We start from the raw sequence: 16,833 nt of genomic DNA, 5'->3' as shown, positions 1-16,833 counted from the left end.
GGCTGATGTGTGGGGGTCTGCTGGGACGGAAATAAACTAAAATACGTAGAGAAACGGTGGAAGTCTGGTAACGAGGACGCCAGAACTAAAAGTTAGAGATGAAGGAAAAGTGTGACGATAATAAAAAATATGTGTAAAATAAATTATTAGCATTAACATTATTAGATACGTTTAAAAAAACAATTATTGTTTGTACAAGTTAGTATTTTAGTTGTGGACATTATTATTATTATTATTATTATTTACAATTTTAGTGAATTTTGTGCATTTTTTTTGGGTGATTTTACCAGAAATCATCTGTAATTGAACAAAACAACAGTTAAAACAAATATTTGCTGTTTTTCAGTCCTTCATTTACAGAATTTATCAAATAACATCAAATACCTGGAAGTAGAGAGTATTTTTATTTTTTATTTTTTTAATAATTGAATCTAAATTTTTTATTTTACAGATGATGTCCAGAGATTGGGGAAAAAATATTGTTATTTTAGATATTTGTTAATTATAGATTGGGGGAAAAAAACAGAACCTTTTTTTTTTTTTAAATCATTTTGTAAAATACAATTTTACAGATTTTCTCTATTTTGTGAATATTAATTATTTATATTATTAATTTGCAAGTAATTTACACAAAAAAAGGCGAAAATTTGAATAATTTCCACGTCAAAAAATTGTATTTTTAAAAAAAATATATAATAATTTTCTAAACCATTATTTTACACATTTTCCCTGTTTTGGTAAATTACAGATAACATCCAGTAAAATCACTGAAATAAATCATTAATTTATATGTAATTTACCAAAAATAAAAGGGCAGAACTGCTTCATGAATCTGTATTTTTACAAATAACAGTTTGTTCTTTTACATTCATGACCATACAATCACACCACTTGCTTCCAAACAATCCGTTATTATCAGCAACCAGAGAAGCAGATTTTATCCTGAATATCTTTAAGATGTTTTTTTATTTAATGTTCAGTATTTTAATGGAGACACATAAATGAACTGATTTATTCCTCTGTGTGATGAACTTATTCAGCTTTAAACAGCATTAATGTGACACTACAGAAGTGTAGTTTCAGTCGATCTCTGAGGATAAATAACGGACGAGCAAAATCCCTGCGTCTGTCAGATTCATCAGCTGAGTTGTCTCTCTTCATTCTGTCGCTTCATCTGCGTCTTTAGATCAGATCCTGAATCCATACAGCTCCGTTTCTTCCTGTTTCCTCCGTGTCGTTTGCTTCCTTTGTGCTGCAGCTGATGAGGTCGGAAGCTGTTTCCTTAAAAGCTCGACGGGAACGAGACGCGTTAAAGACGAGTTCAGCCGTCGCGTCTGATCGGAGACGAACTCCTGCAGCTGGTTAGAAAAACGCAGCTTTCACTTGATGACTCGTCTCCACTGGAGGTTCCACGTCGATGTCGAGTCTCAGGATGCAGCAGAAGACTTTATTCTTTTGTTAAAGGGGTCAAAGCTTCAGCAGCTCTCAGAGTATCGAGGTCATCTCAGCCGTCAGACCTACAACAGGTTCAACAGCTCAGCCGCTGGAGCGTCGACCTCTTTAGACGTTGGTCCTCCTCCAGCTCCTGGAGCGAAGGGACGCTGTGCCAGAAAGCTTTGACATTCAGCCTCGTTTTAGTCAGAGTTTGTGTAAATTTATGGTCATCTGGAGCCAAATATCGACCAGCTGGACTCATCTTCTGATGCAGATCCGTTCATATGAGGACTAATTTAACCCTTTGAGAATCCACATCCACTTGCTTTAAAGTGTTTTTTGTTGCTAACGTCAATAAAACTGATCGACTTGGCCGCTTGTTTGTCTTTACAGCGAAGCCTGACTAAAGTATAATTAAGTTTAGTCATAATTTGAACCGTCTCCAGATGCTGAACTCCTGCTTTAATCATTCGTTAACTCACATAAATGTGTTAATGTCACTTCAAGACAACTATAAAACAAGACACCTCTGATTTATCCCATTTTGTTAAATTACAAACAATAACTAGTAAAATTTGTAGAAGATAATCATGAACTTACATTAAAGAAATGACCAAAACTGTAAAATATGTTTTTTAAAAAATAACATTTTTTATTAGTTCTAGTACATTTGACTGTAAAATGAGCCATTTTTACTGCATGTAAATCTGCAAAAATATTGTTATTTTAGATATTTGTTAATTATAGATTGGGAAAAAAACAGTACATCATTTTATAAAATGAAAAATGAAAATGTCTTTAAAAATTACAGATACTATCCAGTAAAATCACAGAAAAAAATATTCATTTATATGTTGACTGTTAAAAAATAATACTAATAATTTTTTTTTTAAATGTAAATAATGTCCACATCAACAATCTGTGTTTTTTTTTTATCTAAATTTTTATTTAGCAGATTTATATTTGTTTTAAGGTTTAAGGTTTTATTTTGTATATTAATAATTAAAAAATGGTAAATCATTTTCTGAAGTTTTTAATTCACAGGTTTTTCTTAGTAAAAGCAGAGAAACTAAAAAAATATTATTATTGTTATATAATATTTTTAATATTAATATTTACAAGTTTATTATAAAAACAAAATGCATAGAATGTACATATTAAAACAAATCAGTATTTTTTACAAATAGTTTTTTTCATGTGACTGCACAATTACACACTTTTATTGTATTTTATATAATACAAAAATATCTTCTTTTTTCACTTTTTTCAATTTCACAGTTTTACACTTTTTGTTCTTTTGTTTTCTGGCGCTGCAGCAGCAGCTTGTTCAGTTTTTTCATGATTGTTTTGTTTTGTTTTTACAGTGCAGGTTTAATTAACTAAACTATGTGGAGGACTTGAGGCCTGTCTTCCCTCAGCCGGCATCAGTCGGGTGTTTTTCCTCTAGAACCTGCTCCACCGATCCGTCCTAACGTTTCCTGGTCTCCTCCTGCTCTCCTGCAGATCATCCCTCGCTTCGGGCCTCTGAACGGCCGGATCTCTGTCACCATCAAAGGCTCCAACATGGGCATCAAGAAGGAGGACGTGAGGAAGATCACGGTGGCCGGCGTGGACTGTGTCCACCAGGAGGAGCGCTACTCCGTCTCCACCAGGTGAAGTAAAACCCATTAACATGCAGCATAACACGAGCAGGTGAAGCTCTACACGCCAACCTCTGACAGCGGCACACATTAATTAATTACTGCACAGAGCCGAGGACGGCCGTCCCTCTGAGGCAGCGCTCAGAGAGGTGAGGCGCCTCTTGTCTCCACTTTAACGTCCTCAGGCTGCTGCTGGAGAGCAAAGGGACGACTCTGATCAGAGGAACTGGATTAAAACCCTCGTCTGAGTCGAGATTCAGGAGTTTTTGTTGACGGGAGGAAAACTTCTTCAGACTGTAGTGACAGTAAAACACAACGTTAGCTCTCTGAACATGAGGCTCCTGTCAGAAAGTAGCTTGTTAGAAAACAACCGTGTTGCTCAGAATAAGAAGCTGGATGAAAAAAATCAGCTAAAGTTGCACATAAACAAAAACCATCAAGTGTTCAGTCAGAGACAAGCTGGTCGACGTCTGCAGCTGTGTTTGGATTCAGATATTTCCTGATTGGACACAAAAGCATCACCTTTGAGACACGCAAGAAAAAACACACAAACGTCTGAAGTAAAACGACCACAACGTTGTTAGAACGTGTGTTTCCAGGTTATTTAAAGTTGCAAATGAATGACAGACAGACATCAAGTGTATATTCAGAGACCAGCTGACAAACTGATGGATAAGCTGATGATCCACAGCCTTGTTGAGTCTTTAATGAACATCTGTGGCTGTAATCTGATTACACTTTTTCCTGATTGGTGCATAAAAGCATCACCTTTGAGACCCTCCCACTGAAACCAGCCAGAACAAACACAAACAAATAAACAACAACTAGTTGTTAAAAAAAAGGTTTTCAGGTTCTTTAAAGTCGTCAAAATGCCATAAATAGAGTCAAAAATTACATTTAAATGAACTATTGAAGCTAAATTTTCTCATTTTTCATCCTAAACACTGCGGTTTGGACACTTTGATGGTTCGTGTTCGTGTAAAACTTGTTTCTGTCTCATTTTTATTCACTGTCGGCTCATTTTTTTCCTCTAATATGAAGTCCTGCGTCTCTTCTAAACGTAGAGGGAACTCAGAGATGTGGTCTGTGCTGTAGGACACAGAAATCATAATAAAGTAGAAATGACTTTGACTTTTAGAACCACTACATTAGAATCCACTCTTGCCGTCGCCACCTGCTGCACCGTGGAGCCGCTCACTGGATGAGTTTAGCTGAGAAGCAGCAAAACTCTCCAGAAAATACAACATCCTGGACGTTCTGTGAACGTTTTCTGTCAGTCTGAAGTTGATTGGAGGCTCTGGAGCTGCTGCCCAAAGTGGAGCCGCAATGATTTGGCTGAAAATTAATCATCAGAGAGAAAGATGGAAGAAAAAAGTCCAGATTCTGTGTTTCCAGCTTCTGATGTGTGAATGTTTAGTGTTTTTCTTGGTTTTCTACGATCACATATCGACTGTTTTTGTGTTTTTGGAAGGGAAAGAATGATGCTTTGTTCTTTCAGAGAATCGTTTTTCACTGTTTTATAGAAAGAAAATAATAAAAACCATCACGTCTGACTTGTTGTGTTTCCGTCCACAGTGTGGTTTGTGAGATCGGCCCGGCGAGGCGACCGCCGCCCTTCGACCTCCCCGTGGACCCGCTCACCAGCGGGGCGGTGGAGGTGGAGGTGGAGGGAGGACGACGAGGGACGTCGAAGGTCCTCTTCACCTACCGGGTAGGTCTGGGCTCCAGGTCTGAGCTCCGGGTCTGGGCTGAACACAGCCAGTCTGCTTTGGTGACATTCAGTTGGTTGAGTTAAAACTGCAGCCGCTTCAGTTTCACGTCCGTCCAGAGTAAAAATATGACATGTTTTATATCAGAACACAGTTTTGCCACAAAGGAACCCTGTCTATAGATGGTTCTGGTAGGTTCTGGAGGTAAAACGGTCCTACCATCGTCTAGAACTGGTTCTGACCAACGACCACCAACAGAACGATTTATGGGAAACGTTTTAGGTGATCAGGGTCATTTAGTTGTGCAGCAGACCAGGTGTTTGTCATTTTAGTAAAGTTTTAAAATATTTTGGAGTCTTTAAAATACATTTTTGACTCACTTTGGGAATTATTTTGGCCAAGTTTTGTCATTTTTTGAAAGGTTTTCGACTATTTTTAAGTGATCTTGGACTTTTTTCAGTTGGATTTGAACCAGTTTAGAAAAGGGTTTGAGTAATTTTGGACACATTTTTGTCTCCAAGTTTTCAATCATTCTGGACAAACTGAGTCTTTTCGGACCATTTTGATCAACGGTTGAGTCATTTTGGACATTTTTGAACAGGTTTTAGGTGTTTTTCTGTTAATCTTTAGTAACCAGGATTGTGAATGTTTCTAGAACTTTATGTCATGAACATTAAACTGCTCCAGTTTATTGACTGTGACACCTGGATGGAAGTGAAACTGATCTGGTTGCAGTTTTGACCAGAACTCAGACGTGTTTTTCATCCCTGAATCAGCTGATTGTGAGCAGGTCAGGTGGGAGCTTTTCTCAGATTTGGCTGATTTTGTTTGACTTTCCTCAAAGAAAAGAGAGAACTCTTGGTCACAGGTTGGATGGACTCAGACAGGAGACGGATTCATGTCTCGATATTCATCTCTGGAGTGTTAAAGCCTCCAAACGTCCTCGCGCTGAAACCTGCAGCGTCGACTTTACCTCAGATAGCTCTTAAATCTCTCTTAACCTCGACTGAGCTGCTTCCAGCGAAGATAAAAGAAAGAAAGTGCGAACTGGCCTCCAGCTGGATCTGGTGTCCCTCGCACACCGTAAAGCTGCTTTATCTCAGGTCTCTGTAACTTCAGCAGCTTCTTCTGTCTCGCCGCCGGTGTGCCGTGCATGTGTGATGCTTCTGTTTCTTCATCTCAGTCAGAATAGCTGATTAAATAAAGATGATGATGTCTGATCTCTAGAAAAAAATCAATCAGTTCCTCCTCCTGACCTCCTCAGAACCATCTGATGTTTTATCTGCAGCAGCTTTAGTTTGTTTAATAAAGTCGTGCAAAGTTCCACCGTCAGACTGTGAAGAGTTTTAGAGAAACACAGATTAGTGAGTTCAAAATTTATCACTTTTTCCGTCGTTTCTGAGCCTCAGAGCTTCATCAGTGCAGCAGATAGACACATGACATGTTAGGAGGAAGAACACGTCTGAGTTCTGGTAGAACCTGACACCAGATCAGTTCTACATCCGTCCAGGTGTCTCAGTCTGAACACTGGATCTGGGTTTTGTGCGGCAACTTTAACCGTCAGTATTATGGGATGTATCGTAGTTTGAACAGTTTGATGTTTAACAGAGTCACAGAAACAATCAGTGGTGCTCTGGATGTGTTTCTGTTTCTGTTTGTCCACAATGACTCGTGATTTCTCCCAAAATTGCTGGAAGAAAAATCGTCAAAATACTTCTAACTTCTCCAGATTTTCATCAAAAAAATACCTAAAAGCTTTTCTGGAATGATTTGAAACGTTTCTAAATTTAAAAACCTTCGTCCAGATCAACTCAGAAACCTTCCAGAATGACTCAGTTGGTCCCAAATCTTTAAAACTTATGCAAATGATTTAAAGCTTTTCTAAAATGCCTCAAAACTTTGTCTAAAATGGTCCAAAACATCCTAAATAAGTAGAACAAAGACCAAAAAATTATTCAAAAATTATTCAAAAATAGTCTAAAATGACTAAAAAATGTTGCGCCTTTTTTCTTTAACCAGCTGTGAGCATCAGTATTATGGGATGAATCGTAGTGTGAACAGTTTAATGTCTATAATGTAGAGTCATTGAGACAATCAGTGGCACTCTGGATGTGTTTTGGTTCAGTTTGTCCAAAATAACCAGTAAAACTGTTTTAAATGAGCTAAAGATTGTGTGAAATGCTTCAAACTTTTCCAAATTTCCGTAAAATCTTTCCAAAAGTGCAGAAACTTTCCCAAAATGACTCATAATTTGTCCAAGATGACTCAGAAATTCTCCAGAACATCTCTAAATGTTTGCAAAATTACTAAAAACTGGTACAAAATAAGTTGAAAATGAACCAAAATGACCAAAAAGACGTCCAACGTCACGTCAACGTCGTCCAAAATAAGTTTATCCAAACAACCTGAAACGCAAAATGACCCAAACCTTGTCCAATCAATCTCCTCCGTAACCAGCTGGTAGCATCAGTATTATGGGATGTATCACAGTGAGACCAGTTTGATGTCATAGAAACAATCATCGGTGCCCCGGATGTGTTTCTGTTTCTGATCATTCACCAGAAAAAACTTTACAAAGTGCATTCTGGGTAAACTTTCCAGGCTCGTGTGTGGTGGTTGTTGGTCAGAACCGGTTCTAGACAATCAAAGCACCATCTTTAATTCATTATTCATCGATCGAGGCCAGAAGTTGAGCCTTGAATCAAAATGTAGGTCAAATTAGTCTTTTGGAGTTTTTGGGGTTTTTTTTCTTTAATTTCTTTTTGTTATAAAACTATTTTTTTGTGCCTGTTAAAAGTCTACAAAGACCAAAGGGAGTCATTATCTCCAACAGAAGCCTCTTTTGAAGTCCGGACTTGTCCCTGCCGATGTTGCCCTCTTGGCATCGACAGTCCGACACCGGAGGGCAAATTCCTGCTGCACAACCCTGTGAATGGGAAAAAGGTTTCTTTTGCTCACGTTGTTGACCCGATGACCTGAACTGTGTCTAAACAGCAACCCTTTGACTTGAATTTCACTTTTAAAGAAAAGGAAGAAGTCGCAGGAAGTCAAGGACACTTGGTGAGCGACTACTGAGTCATTATGGCCAGAAAACCAACGTTGTGTGTTTACGAAGACATGATGGTACAATTTAGGTCGTTTGTTCCCCCTCAGATACTTCAGGACTTTGACAATCTGGCCCCGGGCAACGAATTAATGCCGCAAAACCACATGAACGTTGAGGAAAACATCCTTTTTGTCGCACTACCTTCATCATTCTTGGGTTTCAGCTCTTTGATCTCCGGGTGGTAACCATGAACCCACCGGTCATGACTGTTGACTTGAAGGTTGGCTCAGTTGGACACAACGTGGTGAAGCTCATGGTAAAATGGCAACAGCACACTTTGAGTTGGTCAGAATGAGACTTGAAGTGATGTTTCAACTTGGCAGGAGCACTGGGAGCGGGGCAGCGCCGCACCAGGAGGCTGGTTTGAGCGGGACGGCTGCCATATTTGAATTACGCAGTCCTGGAACTTATTGATCGAACCACATACCTGAAAATCAGACATAACTTAGTCTGACTCACCGGATGTAGACCGTGGGTATAATCGGAAAGGTTTCAGTCGGCATTCTTCAACAGGCTCCAAGCAGCAAACTACGGCACTGAAAATGAAATTTTTGCAGCCGATTTGGATGGTTTGTTTTGCGGTGATTATCCGTTTAAATGACAGAGCTCATCTTCCTGCATATATTCTAACCTCTTTAGCAGATTGATGGTGTGGTTGTCTGAGCGAGACTAATGCTAACTGGATGCTAACGCAGGTCCACTCTTAGATCAAAGACGTCCTGCGGAGTTTAGCATCATCATCAGCGGTGTGAAGCCACAAACGCTTCTCCCCTGCAACAGGTTTCATGCTATTCAAGACACTGATAATTAGAGATAATGAGCACAGAAGCATCATCTCAAAGCCGCGAGAACGCCACAGGACGGCTTTTAAGAGCTACAACACGCGTCTCGTCTGCTTCACTAAGTGCAGAATCAAGGCGCTCATACAGTAGTTTGACTTCCATCTCGTTTACTGTCACTCTTTGTTTGATTTTCCTACGTGGAGCGCGTCGTTCCAGCTGCAGGAGGCGCTTAGAAATTGTTAAATCTGGCGTCCTGAAACCTGCAGACGCTGCGTACAAACCCCATCAAAGTTTCCGAGGCGTACACGACTGCTTCAAAACCCGCCGGATCAAACCCCAGAAACATTAAAAGGCTCGTCGCCAAAGTGGAGGCACACGGCTCCCTGAAGAAGCAGCAGAAATACCCCTCGCGTACAAATCCACCGCCGCATAAAACTCCACTCGACTTCCTGCAGGTTCTCTTTTCTTTTTTTTTTTATATACCTGCACTGAGAAACAAACACGATCAAAATAAATAAGTTTCACCTGCTGTTCTGTTTTGTTTCTCCCAACCAGGCTCAGTTGTTTAATTTAAATATCGATGCTCGCTTGCATATTTCTTGTTTGTTTCTATTGAGCTGACAAAAAGCTAATTAAAGCGAACCGCTGAGACTAATTTACTTCAGCAGCGGCGCGTCTCCGCGGCTCGGCTCGGGGTTGGAACTGTGGATCGCTGCTTTGTTCATCCGTCTTACTGTCAAAAAAAAAGGGAGAATTAAACAGAAACACTAACGGGCGCCTGGCGGAGGCTAACCGCTCAGCTAACGCGCTAACTCATTAAAGTCATTAGTCGAAAGGTCAAAAACATCCCATTACAAACGCTCGCTAATGATATTTTGCTGCTTTAGCTGCGATTTCGGGTGATTTAAAGCGGCGTTGAGGACAAACAGCTGGAACCGGTTATCAATTAAGCAATTAGCTGATCGATAAAACGTGAATCTGCAGATATTTGGATCATTCAAGTCGTTTATTTAGCAAAGATGCTCTTTAAAGGGGGAAGATTGTAGCTTGAAGGCTAAATATTTTGGAGTTTTAGAGAAATAATCAGATAAAATCATGAACTTTAGATGCACGTTTTACTATTTATTGGCATTTGATTGAAATTGGGTTTTCAGGTTCAGAACATTTTGTAGTTTTGTCACTAACACCTTTAGAGTTGCACTAAAAAGAACAGAATTGTGTTTTTATAAAATCTGATTTGGATGAAACGATTCAGTTTTGTCAGATTTTTAAACGAGACACGTTAGAATAAACCATCACGACTTTAAGCTTGGATTTGTTGATTTTTTTTAGAGCTAACCGGCCTTTGAAACCAGCCGGCAGGTTCTGGGTTCAGACGGTTGTTCTGCTGCTTAAATAAATTTGTTCAGTTCTCCGTCTGCTGTAAACCTGCTGCCGGATCCGTGCTTCAGAACTTCTTTGACTCACACCCCAGATATGTTTGAGTAGCTGCCGTTTTGTTTGCGTCTACCTTCCAACACGGCAGACTCGTGTTCCGACTTCTCTCTTCGGGGATGTTTATTTTCGTGTCTCTCTCGCCGCCAGAACAGCGAGAAGCAAAATGTGAAACACCGACGGGCCGAACGCTTAAGTGCGTCTCAGCAGCTGCACTCGCTCGCTGTGCTGATTTAGAACACGTTGTTGTTGTTGTCGTCTGGATTCATATTCATACCTTTTTTTTTTTTTTTTCATTTCCAGGCTAACTCCTCTCACACGCGGCGCTCGACTGCTGCGTCTCATTTCTCCAGACAGATTGGCTTCTTATTTTCGAAGCCTCTCCGTCCTCCGGTGAAAATGAGACCTAATGTTCCCTCTTGTTCCGTTTGCCGCCCTGTCGGCTCCGAGCAGAACGGCTGCTGTGCTCTCGGGCTGAGAAAAGTCCCCCCGTGACGCTGATTCCTTCCTTTGTAGTTGCTGTTTTCAGTCAGAGCTCGCCGCCTAAATGCAGCAGGACTCGGTTGTTGAGTTATTTAGCTTCGGAGAATTTAAAATATGTTTGGTTCTGATGTGATCAAAGCACCTGCAGGAACGAACGAGCTCGCTTAAAGTTTTACTTCTTCTGTCTCCGCCATTTGGTTTGACACATCTGAGGGAGGGTTTTTATTATTAGTTTACTCGCCCAGCGTGATTATTTTCGTGCCAGACTGTTTGGAAAGTTTGGCTCCAAAAACCGAACGTGCATCAGACGTTTGATTGGCAGAAGATCCAAACAGTCAAAGTGGACGAGCTGATTACTGGAGACGTCTGAATCAGCTTTGAGTCGTTTAATATTTAGCGTTGCCAACGTGGAGCCTGGTTTTCATGGATAATACACACTTTTAGTTATTAAAATCAATCCAGTGTGCGTGTTTGACAGCTGAGCAGATCTGCGAAGCATTAAGAAAAGAGTTAAACAGGTCCTCATGAAGCTAATTCCCCCGATCAAGACGACTTTAAAGGGGATGAATTTGTGCATAACTGACCCGTTTAAATTGTGTTAAGGTTTAAAATTAAGGGTGTGGCGTTTACAGGACAGGTTATGGTTCGACTCGTTTTTTATTAGCTAGAAGTTTTAAAGCTGCTCTGCATAAAGATGAAGGGTTCAAACATCTTTATATTCAGTCTGAGTAGCTCAAATCAGAGCTAAACTAATCGACAATGTGAAACAGAAAATGCAATTTAATGCACATTTTAGTCCTTTTGATTATTTTGACTCCAATCTAAATAAATTAGAGTTATAGCCGTAACGTCAACGGTCATCAGGATGTAAAAACTGCATGAGCAGAATCAAATCAAATCTAGTTTTTTGTCTCGTTAACACGTCCATGTTGTGGTTTTGAGCACTTAGCGCCACAGCTGAGTGTTTCTACCTTAAAACTTCAGAGTATTAATGACAAAAACACAGATTTAGAAGTTTAAAGTTGCATATGTAATAGCAGAGTGGAGCTTCTTTTAGTCTGAATTACTCCAATCGCTAGTTTCAGAGTGTCTGAGCAGAGTCGTAGGTGAGCTGGTGTGCTCGAGGATGACTTGAGCAACAGCGTAGAGTTACACCGAAGCCATGTTGAAGGTAGAACTAGATTGGTGTTGGTTTGTTTTTCTTTAATTTCCTAGATATTCATTAAAATTTTTCTTCTGCAGAAGTGCAGATCTTGCATCCTGTATTTATTTGTTGTTGTTGTTGTTGTTGTTGTTGTTGTTGTTGTTGCACTAATAACACACTCCTCTACACTAACCTCATCAGTTCAGGCCTAAATGCCGTCACACAGTCGACCCATTTTTCGCAGCAGGAAGCAGATTGTTCAATAACAGATTGTTTTCGTGGGAAGCGACGTGTAAAAATGTGACTCTGGTGCACAGAAATGAGGTTTTCGAGGTTTAATCGACGACCACAGAGCAAATCAAACCTCAAAACAACTCAGAGAACACGATAAAGGTTGCGGTTTCCACCTCGCTCTGATCAGTGGAGGCTTAGTGATGTTCATTCATTCTCTGTTTCCTTTTCCGTTGCTTTTATCTTGACTTGTCCACGTTAAAACCTGCACCGTCACTTCCAGTGAAGCCTTCGTCTCTCTGGTTTTGTTTCCAACAATGCCGACATCCACGAGCAGCTGCTTCACTCTGTTGGTCTCCGGACGTTAAAAAGCCAAACTGTGCACCAACAGTGTTTACCTGAACCCGCCGCCTTCCTCTGCAGCCAGGTGGTCGTCCGTATGCTGGCGCCCCCGCCGGGTATTCAGAGTGACCATCTGGAGGCTCCCACGGCGCCATTTGACCTTTTGAGCCGAGCAGCGCTCTTCCAAGCAGATTAAATTATGCCTCCTAGCTGTTTGATTGTGCTCGGTCGGTCGTACAGGTGTTTGTGGGTGCGATGGGGCCGTAAATCCCGCCGACTGCAATATGAGGCCCTAAATAAGCTTCGCTCGGCCTTAATGCGTCTCAGGTGTATCAGCAGAGGCGTCGCAAACGCAGCGTCCTGTTTACTGACATTAATTTACCCAATTTACTGTTGACAAAACCTTCAAATACTTAGTAGTAACCCTTTAAACCCCAAAACCTGCTGGAAGGTGTGATAATTTAAAAACCAGAGACAGAAACTGTAAAAGGTGAGAAAATTGACAGATTTTCAACTTTCTGAAGGTCCTTGAACTAATCATACCAACCACATCTGAGCTTAAAATCATGATAATTGATCAAATTCACTTTATTCCATTCGTCTTATATTAAAATTCACTCCAAAAATGTTTGTGCCAGATTCTTTAAAAAGCAATAAATCTGATCTGACTTCTCAGTTGAACTGCAGGCAGTGTTTCCTCAGAGAGACTGAGAGGAAAATCCAACCTACTGGATCAATAAATAAATGCTGCATGGATCAGAACCAGTGAACAGAGTTACTGGGTTTATTTTTTCCAGTGTTAGTAATACATGTGGACACTTGGGGAAAATGTTGCACATGTTGAGTGCAGCTTTTCAGTTTTGCAAAATCAATAGTCAAAGAAATTCAACATTTTTTTCTTTTTCTAACTGTGTCATGCTGCACAGAAGACATTTGAGTTATCTCGCCTTCTAGTCACGGTTTCCATCGAGGTGCTGGAGTGAAAAATGAGCCCACAGTGACTAAAAACTTGACGGGAGTAACGATAAAATGACCAAAAACTGCTTAAAGCTCAGAGAGTTAAAACAAACTAACACAGATGTGATGTGTAGAAGGATTTAAAAACCAGTTTCTTGCTGGTTTCCTATCACAGAAAAGCGACTTTGTGTACCCGAAACACCGGACAGGAATGAAGTAAAAGTAGCCAACATGTAGTATATGTTAGTACTCATATTTGAGATGTAATATTTGCAATTAAAACTTCTTCATCAGTATGAAGTCGATGCTGAAGTGTAGCTACTTGAACACAAACTCAAGAAAGGAAGCAACATAAAACTTGAATGGGTGCCATCAGAGCGTTTACCATCGTCTTTGCCATTTTATGTTTCAAACTACTTCCTAAGCTCGAGAGTGACTAAAACCAAGCAACCCTTTAAGTTCTAATTTATCCCATTTTCCGTCCAGGACCCCAAACCGACCACCGTCCAGCCAGCGAAGGGTCCAGCCGCCGGAGGAACCGTGATCACCATCGGTGGAGAGAACCTGGACACGGCGACCAAAGACGACGTGGCCGTCACAGTGGGGGGCGTCTCCTGTGAAGTGTGAGTGTTGTAAACTCACAGTGTTTACTTTGTGTGCTTCAGAGACAGTCGAACTACAAAAGTCTGTGCTCGTCTTATTTCCTCTACAGTCTGACATTCGGCACCGAGATCACCTGTAAGACCGGCAGGTACCGCGGCCAGAAGGTTCCCTCGGATCAGCTACCGGTGACGGTGAGGTACGGGAAAAACACCACCAAGGACGTCCCGGCAGCGTACCAGTACTCGGAAAACCCCAAGATCACAGATTACTACCCCAAAGCCAGCTTCGTGTGGTGAGTGTGTCAGTTTGGGGTGGATGTTGATAAAGGCGGCAGGAAAAGAAGTTTTTTTGGTGAAGCCACCTGGAACAGTTTGCAGAGAGATAATAAGACTGAATTCAAGGATATTTTGAACACCGTAGTAAATGATTCATTTACCAACTGTCTCGGTTTTTAGTCCATTTATATGCAAATGGCCCACGCGCTAGCTTTAAAGTTAACTGTCCGTTTAATGTGTTTATGCCCACAGTTTAACGAACCCCCGACTACATGCATAAATCCAAAATTAAAAGTAAAAGCACAACAAGAGTTTGCAGCGGGGATGACCGAATCCGATACCTTTCTCTAGATAGTACACACTTAAAGTACATTAAATCAATTCAGTGTATACGCCTGACAACTGAATAGCTCTGAAATGCATAAAGAAAACAGTGAATTTCTGCATCAAAGCTGTTTCTTTAATGTTCATGAACCTTTTGTAGAGCTCCACTCGGACACTCTCTGAACTGTAGTAGGATGTACTGAGACTCCACAAACTCCAAAAGACGGAGAAAACCTGTTTTTAGCTACATGGATGTCAGAGAAAGTATCGTTGACAAGCTGTAGTACCTGATTGTTCCACCAGGTGGAGCCTCTCACTGTTTAATCCTGTAGAGACCAGAGGAGGCGTCACTCAGACTACAGGCTGAGAGCATTGTGGGAGTTTAGCAGCAGCAGGACCATGACAGAGACTCTGAGGAGGTTAATGACCTCTGACTACAGCTGAAGTGTTTAAGACAAATTAGGATTGATTGGGACACGGTTTTGGACAAATTATTCTCATTTTGGGCAGTTTTTTGAAACATTTTAGGCAACTTCTGAGCACTTTTTGACAATTCTGGAGGAATTTAGGACTAATTGGAATACGTTTTGGACACGTTTTTCTCATTTTGGATTTTTGTTTTGAGTCCTTTTGGACAAGTATCGAGTCATTTTGAGTAGTTTGGGGCAGGTTTTAGTCACTGTGGAGGAGTTTTATGATGTGTAGGTCAGGTTTTTTCTTGTAGTACCTGGTTGCTCCACCAGGTGGAGCCTCTCACTGTTTAATCCTGTAGAGACCAGTGGAGGCGTCACTCAGACTACAGGCTGTTCATGTTGGGTTTAGCTGGTAAAGGGGCACCGAGACAAAGACTTCTGTGGAGGTTAATGACCTCCGACCAGAACAAATCATGCGTCCGTTTACTTAAATAGCAATATGAAAATTCCTTGTTTGGCCCTGATCCTGATATTTGAGGTTGCTTTGGGACATTCTTAGTTTCCAGTCTTGTCTGATTAACAGCACAGATGAAGTTAAATGACGACAATAACTAATGCAAACTACTCTGATGATAAAGGAGCACAAACTAACTTCATAAATCAATATTTGCTGATAATCAAAACTTTCTCATGTAAAATATCCAAAACTATCAAATACAAACACCAATGAATGAACTCTAGGAACAGTTTGTGGGTACGTTTCCTAATACCCGCCTTTTCGTGTTTGTGTAGCGGCGGTCGAAGGATTGTGGTCGTGGGGAACGGGTTCGATCTGATCCAGACGGCCACGATGAAGGTGCTGCCCTCTGCTGACGAGTTCTCACAGGACACCGCACCCGTGGAGGTAAGAATCAGGTTTTATTTACTTGTGTTGGGCGACTTAACGGGGACGAATTAGTCCTTAAAATTCAGGGTCAAGACTTTGTGTTGGTTCCACGAAGACTTTAAATATAAATGTTGATCCTCTTGTACCTGTAGGGATCCGTAGTAGTCATAGTAGTCGTAGTAGTAGTCGTAGTATTGCTCGTAGTACACTAATACTTTTATGAATTGATTGAGGCAAGTTCAGTGTCACTATTCGAGGACCTTTTGCAAAGCAAGGTTGTGAAAGTTGTGGCTTTTTTCAGCGTCAATGCATTCCCTCTGTACCCAAGGACACAAAACAAACGAGAGAGGAAGGAAAAATAAACGAAAACATGAGTAACCAGTCGTAGTAAAACATCCAATCCTCCTGCCTTCATAAAAATCCATCAAACGCTGTTTCTTACAACGAACCATCTGCTCTTTTTTGCGCCGCCTTTTTCTGAATACAAGATGGAAGTCATCCAAGAAGCTCTGAATCTACGTCCTGTTGTTATTATTTGTTTATTATTTATTTTATTTATCTTTGCATCGTCACACTCGTTGCTTTTTCCATTAAAATATCCTTATAACTGTTAAATTCCTTCTTTTCTGCTTAAGCGAACAGAGTTGAGCGGTTTGAAGCGATGACACTTCCTGTTTAGTTTTTTGTTAAAACAAGGTCTTAAATCACCCAGAATTCCTAATTGAGATCGTCGACAGCAGCTAATGAATTAATCCGATCGAAGCCAGAGTCCGTCTTTGTGGAGTCGCTGTGGGTTTTTTTCTGCTGCTTTGAGGTCGAGCCTCCAGGAAATGAATCTGAGTCGATGTAATGTCCTCTGCAGTGATGGAAACACGACTGTGGCAGCAGATTGATGGAGTCTGGAGCGCCGCTCTGCTCCTCTCGCTCTTTGTTTTCCCAGAAAGTTGGTGTTCTTTGTTTATCGCTGCCACAGATCTATTTTCCTCTCTTCACGTCTCAGCTCTGGTTTTCTGTCTCTTTATTTTCTTTCTCCCCAAATACAAAAACCTGTTTTCCCCTCGGCAGTTGTT

At 40.8% G+C, this 16,833-nt stretch overlaps 1 protein-coding gene across 1 annotated transcript in view; it reads left to right on the top strand.

Moving 5' to 3' along the window:
• LOC103375452 (plexin-B2-like) overlaps positions 1-15,781 on the top strand; it is a gene marked incomplete at both ends in the record, with an annotated part of 33,320 nt that extends 17,539 nt beyond the window's left edge. The window contains 5 exons of the mRNA XM_008305752.1: positions 2,938-3,086; positions 4,650-4,785; positions 13,749-13,885; positions 13,975-14,157; positions 15,670-15,781. Coding sequence (XP_008303974.1) covers positions 2,938-3,086; positions 4,650-4,785; positions 13,749-13,885; positions 13,975-14,157; positions 15,670-15,781 — 717 coding nt within the window. The remainder of the gene's footprint in view (positions 1-2,937; positions 3,087-4,649; positions 4,786-13,748; positions 13,886-13,974; positions 14,158-15,669) is intronic.
• Between the last annotated feature and the right edge of the window lie 1,052 nt (positions 15,782-16,833).

Source organism: Stegastes partitus, unplaced genomic scaffold, assembly GCF_000690725.1.
Source record: "Stegastes partitus isolate 25-593 unplaced genomic scaffold, Stegastes_partitus-1.0.2 Scaffold2601, whole genome shotgun sequence".
Lineage (NCBI taxonomy): Eukaryota > Metazoa > Chordata > Actinopteri > Pomacentridae > Stegastes > Stegastes partitus.
Note: the sequence above shows the minus strand (reverse complement) of the source record. Positions and strands in the feature narration are given on the sequence as shown.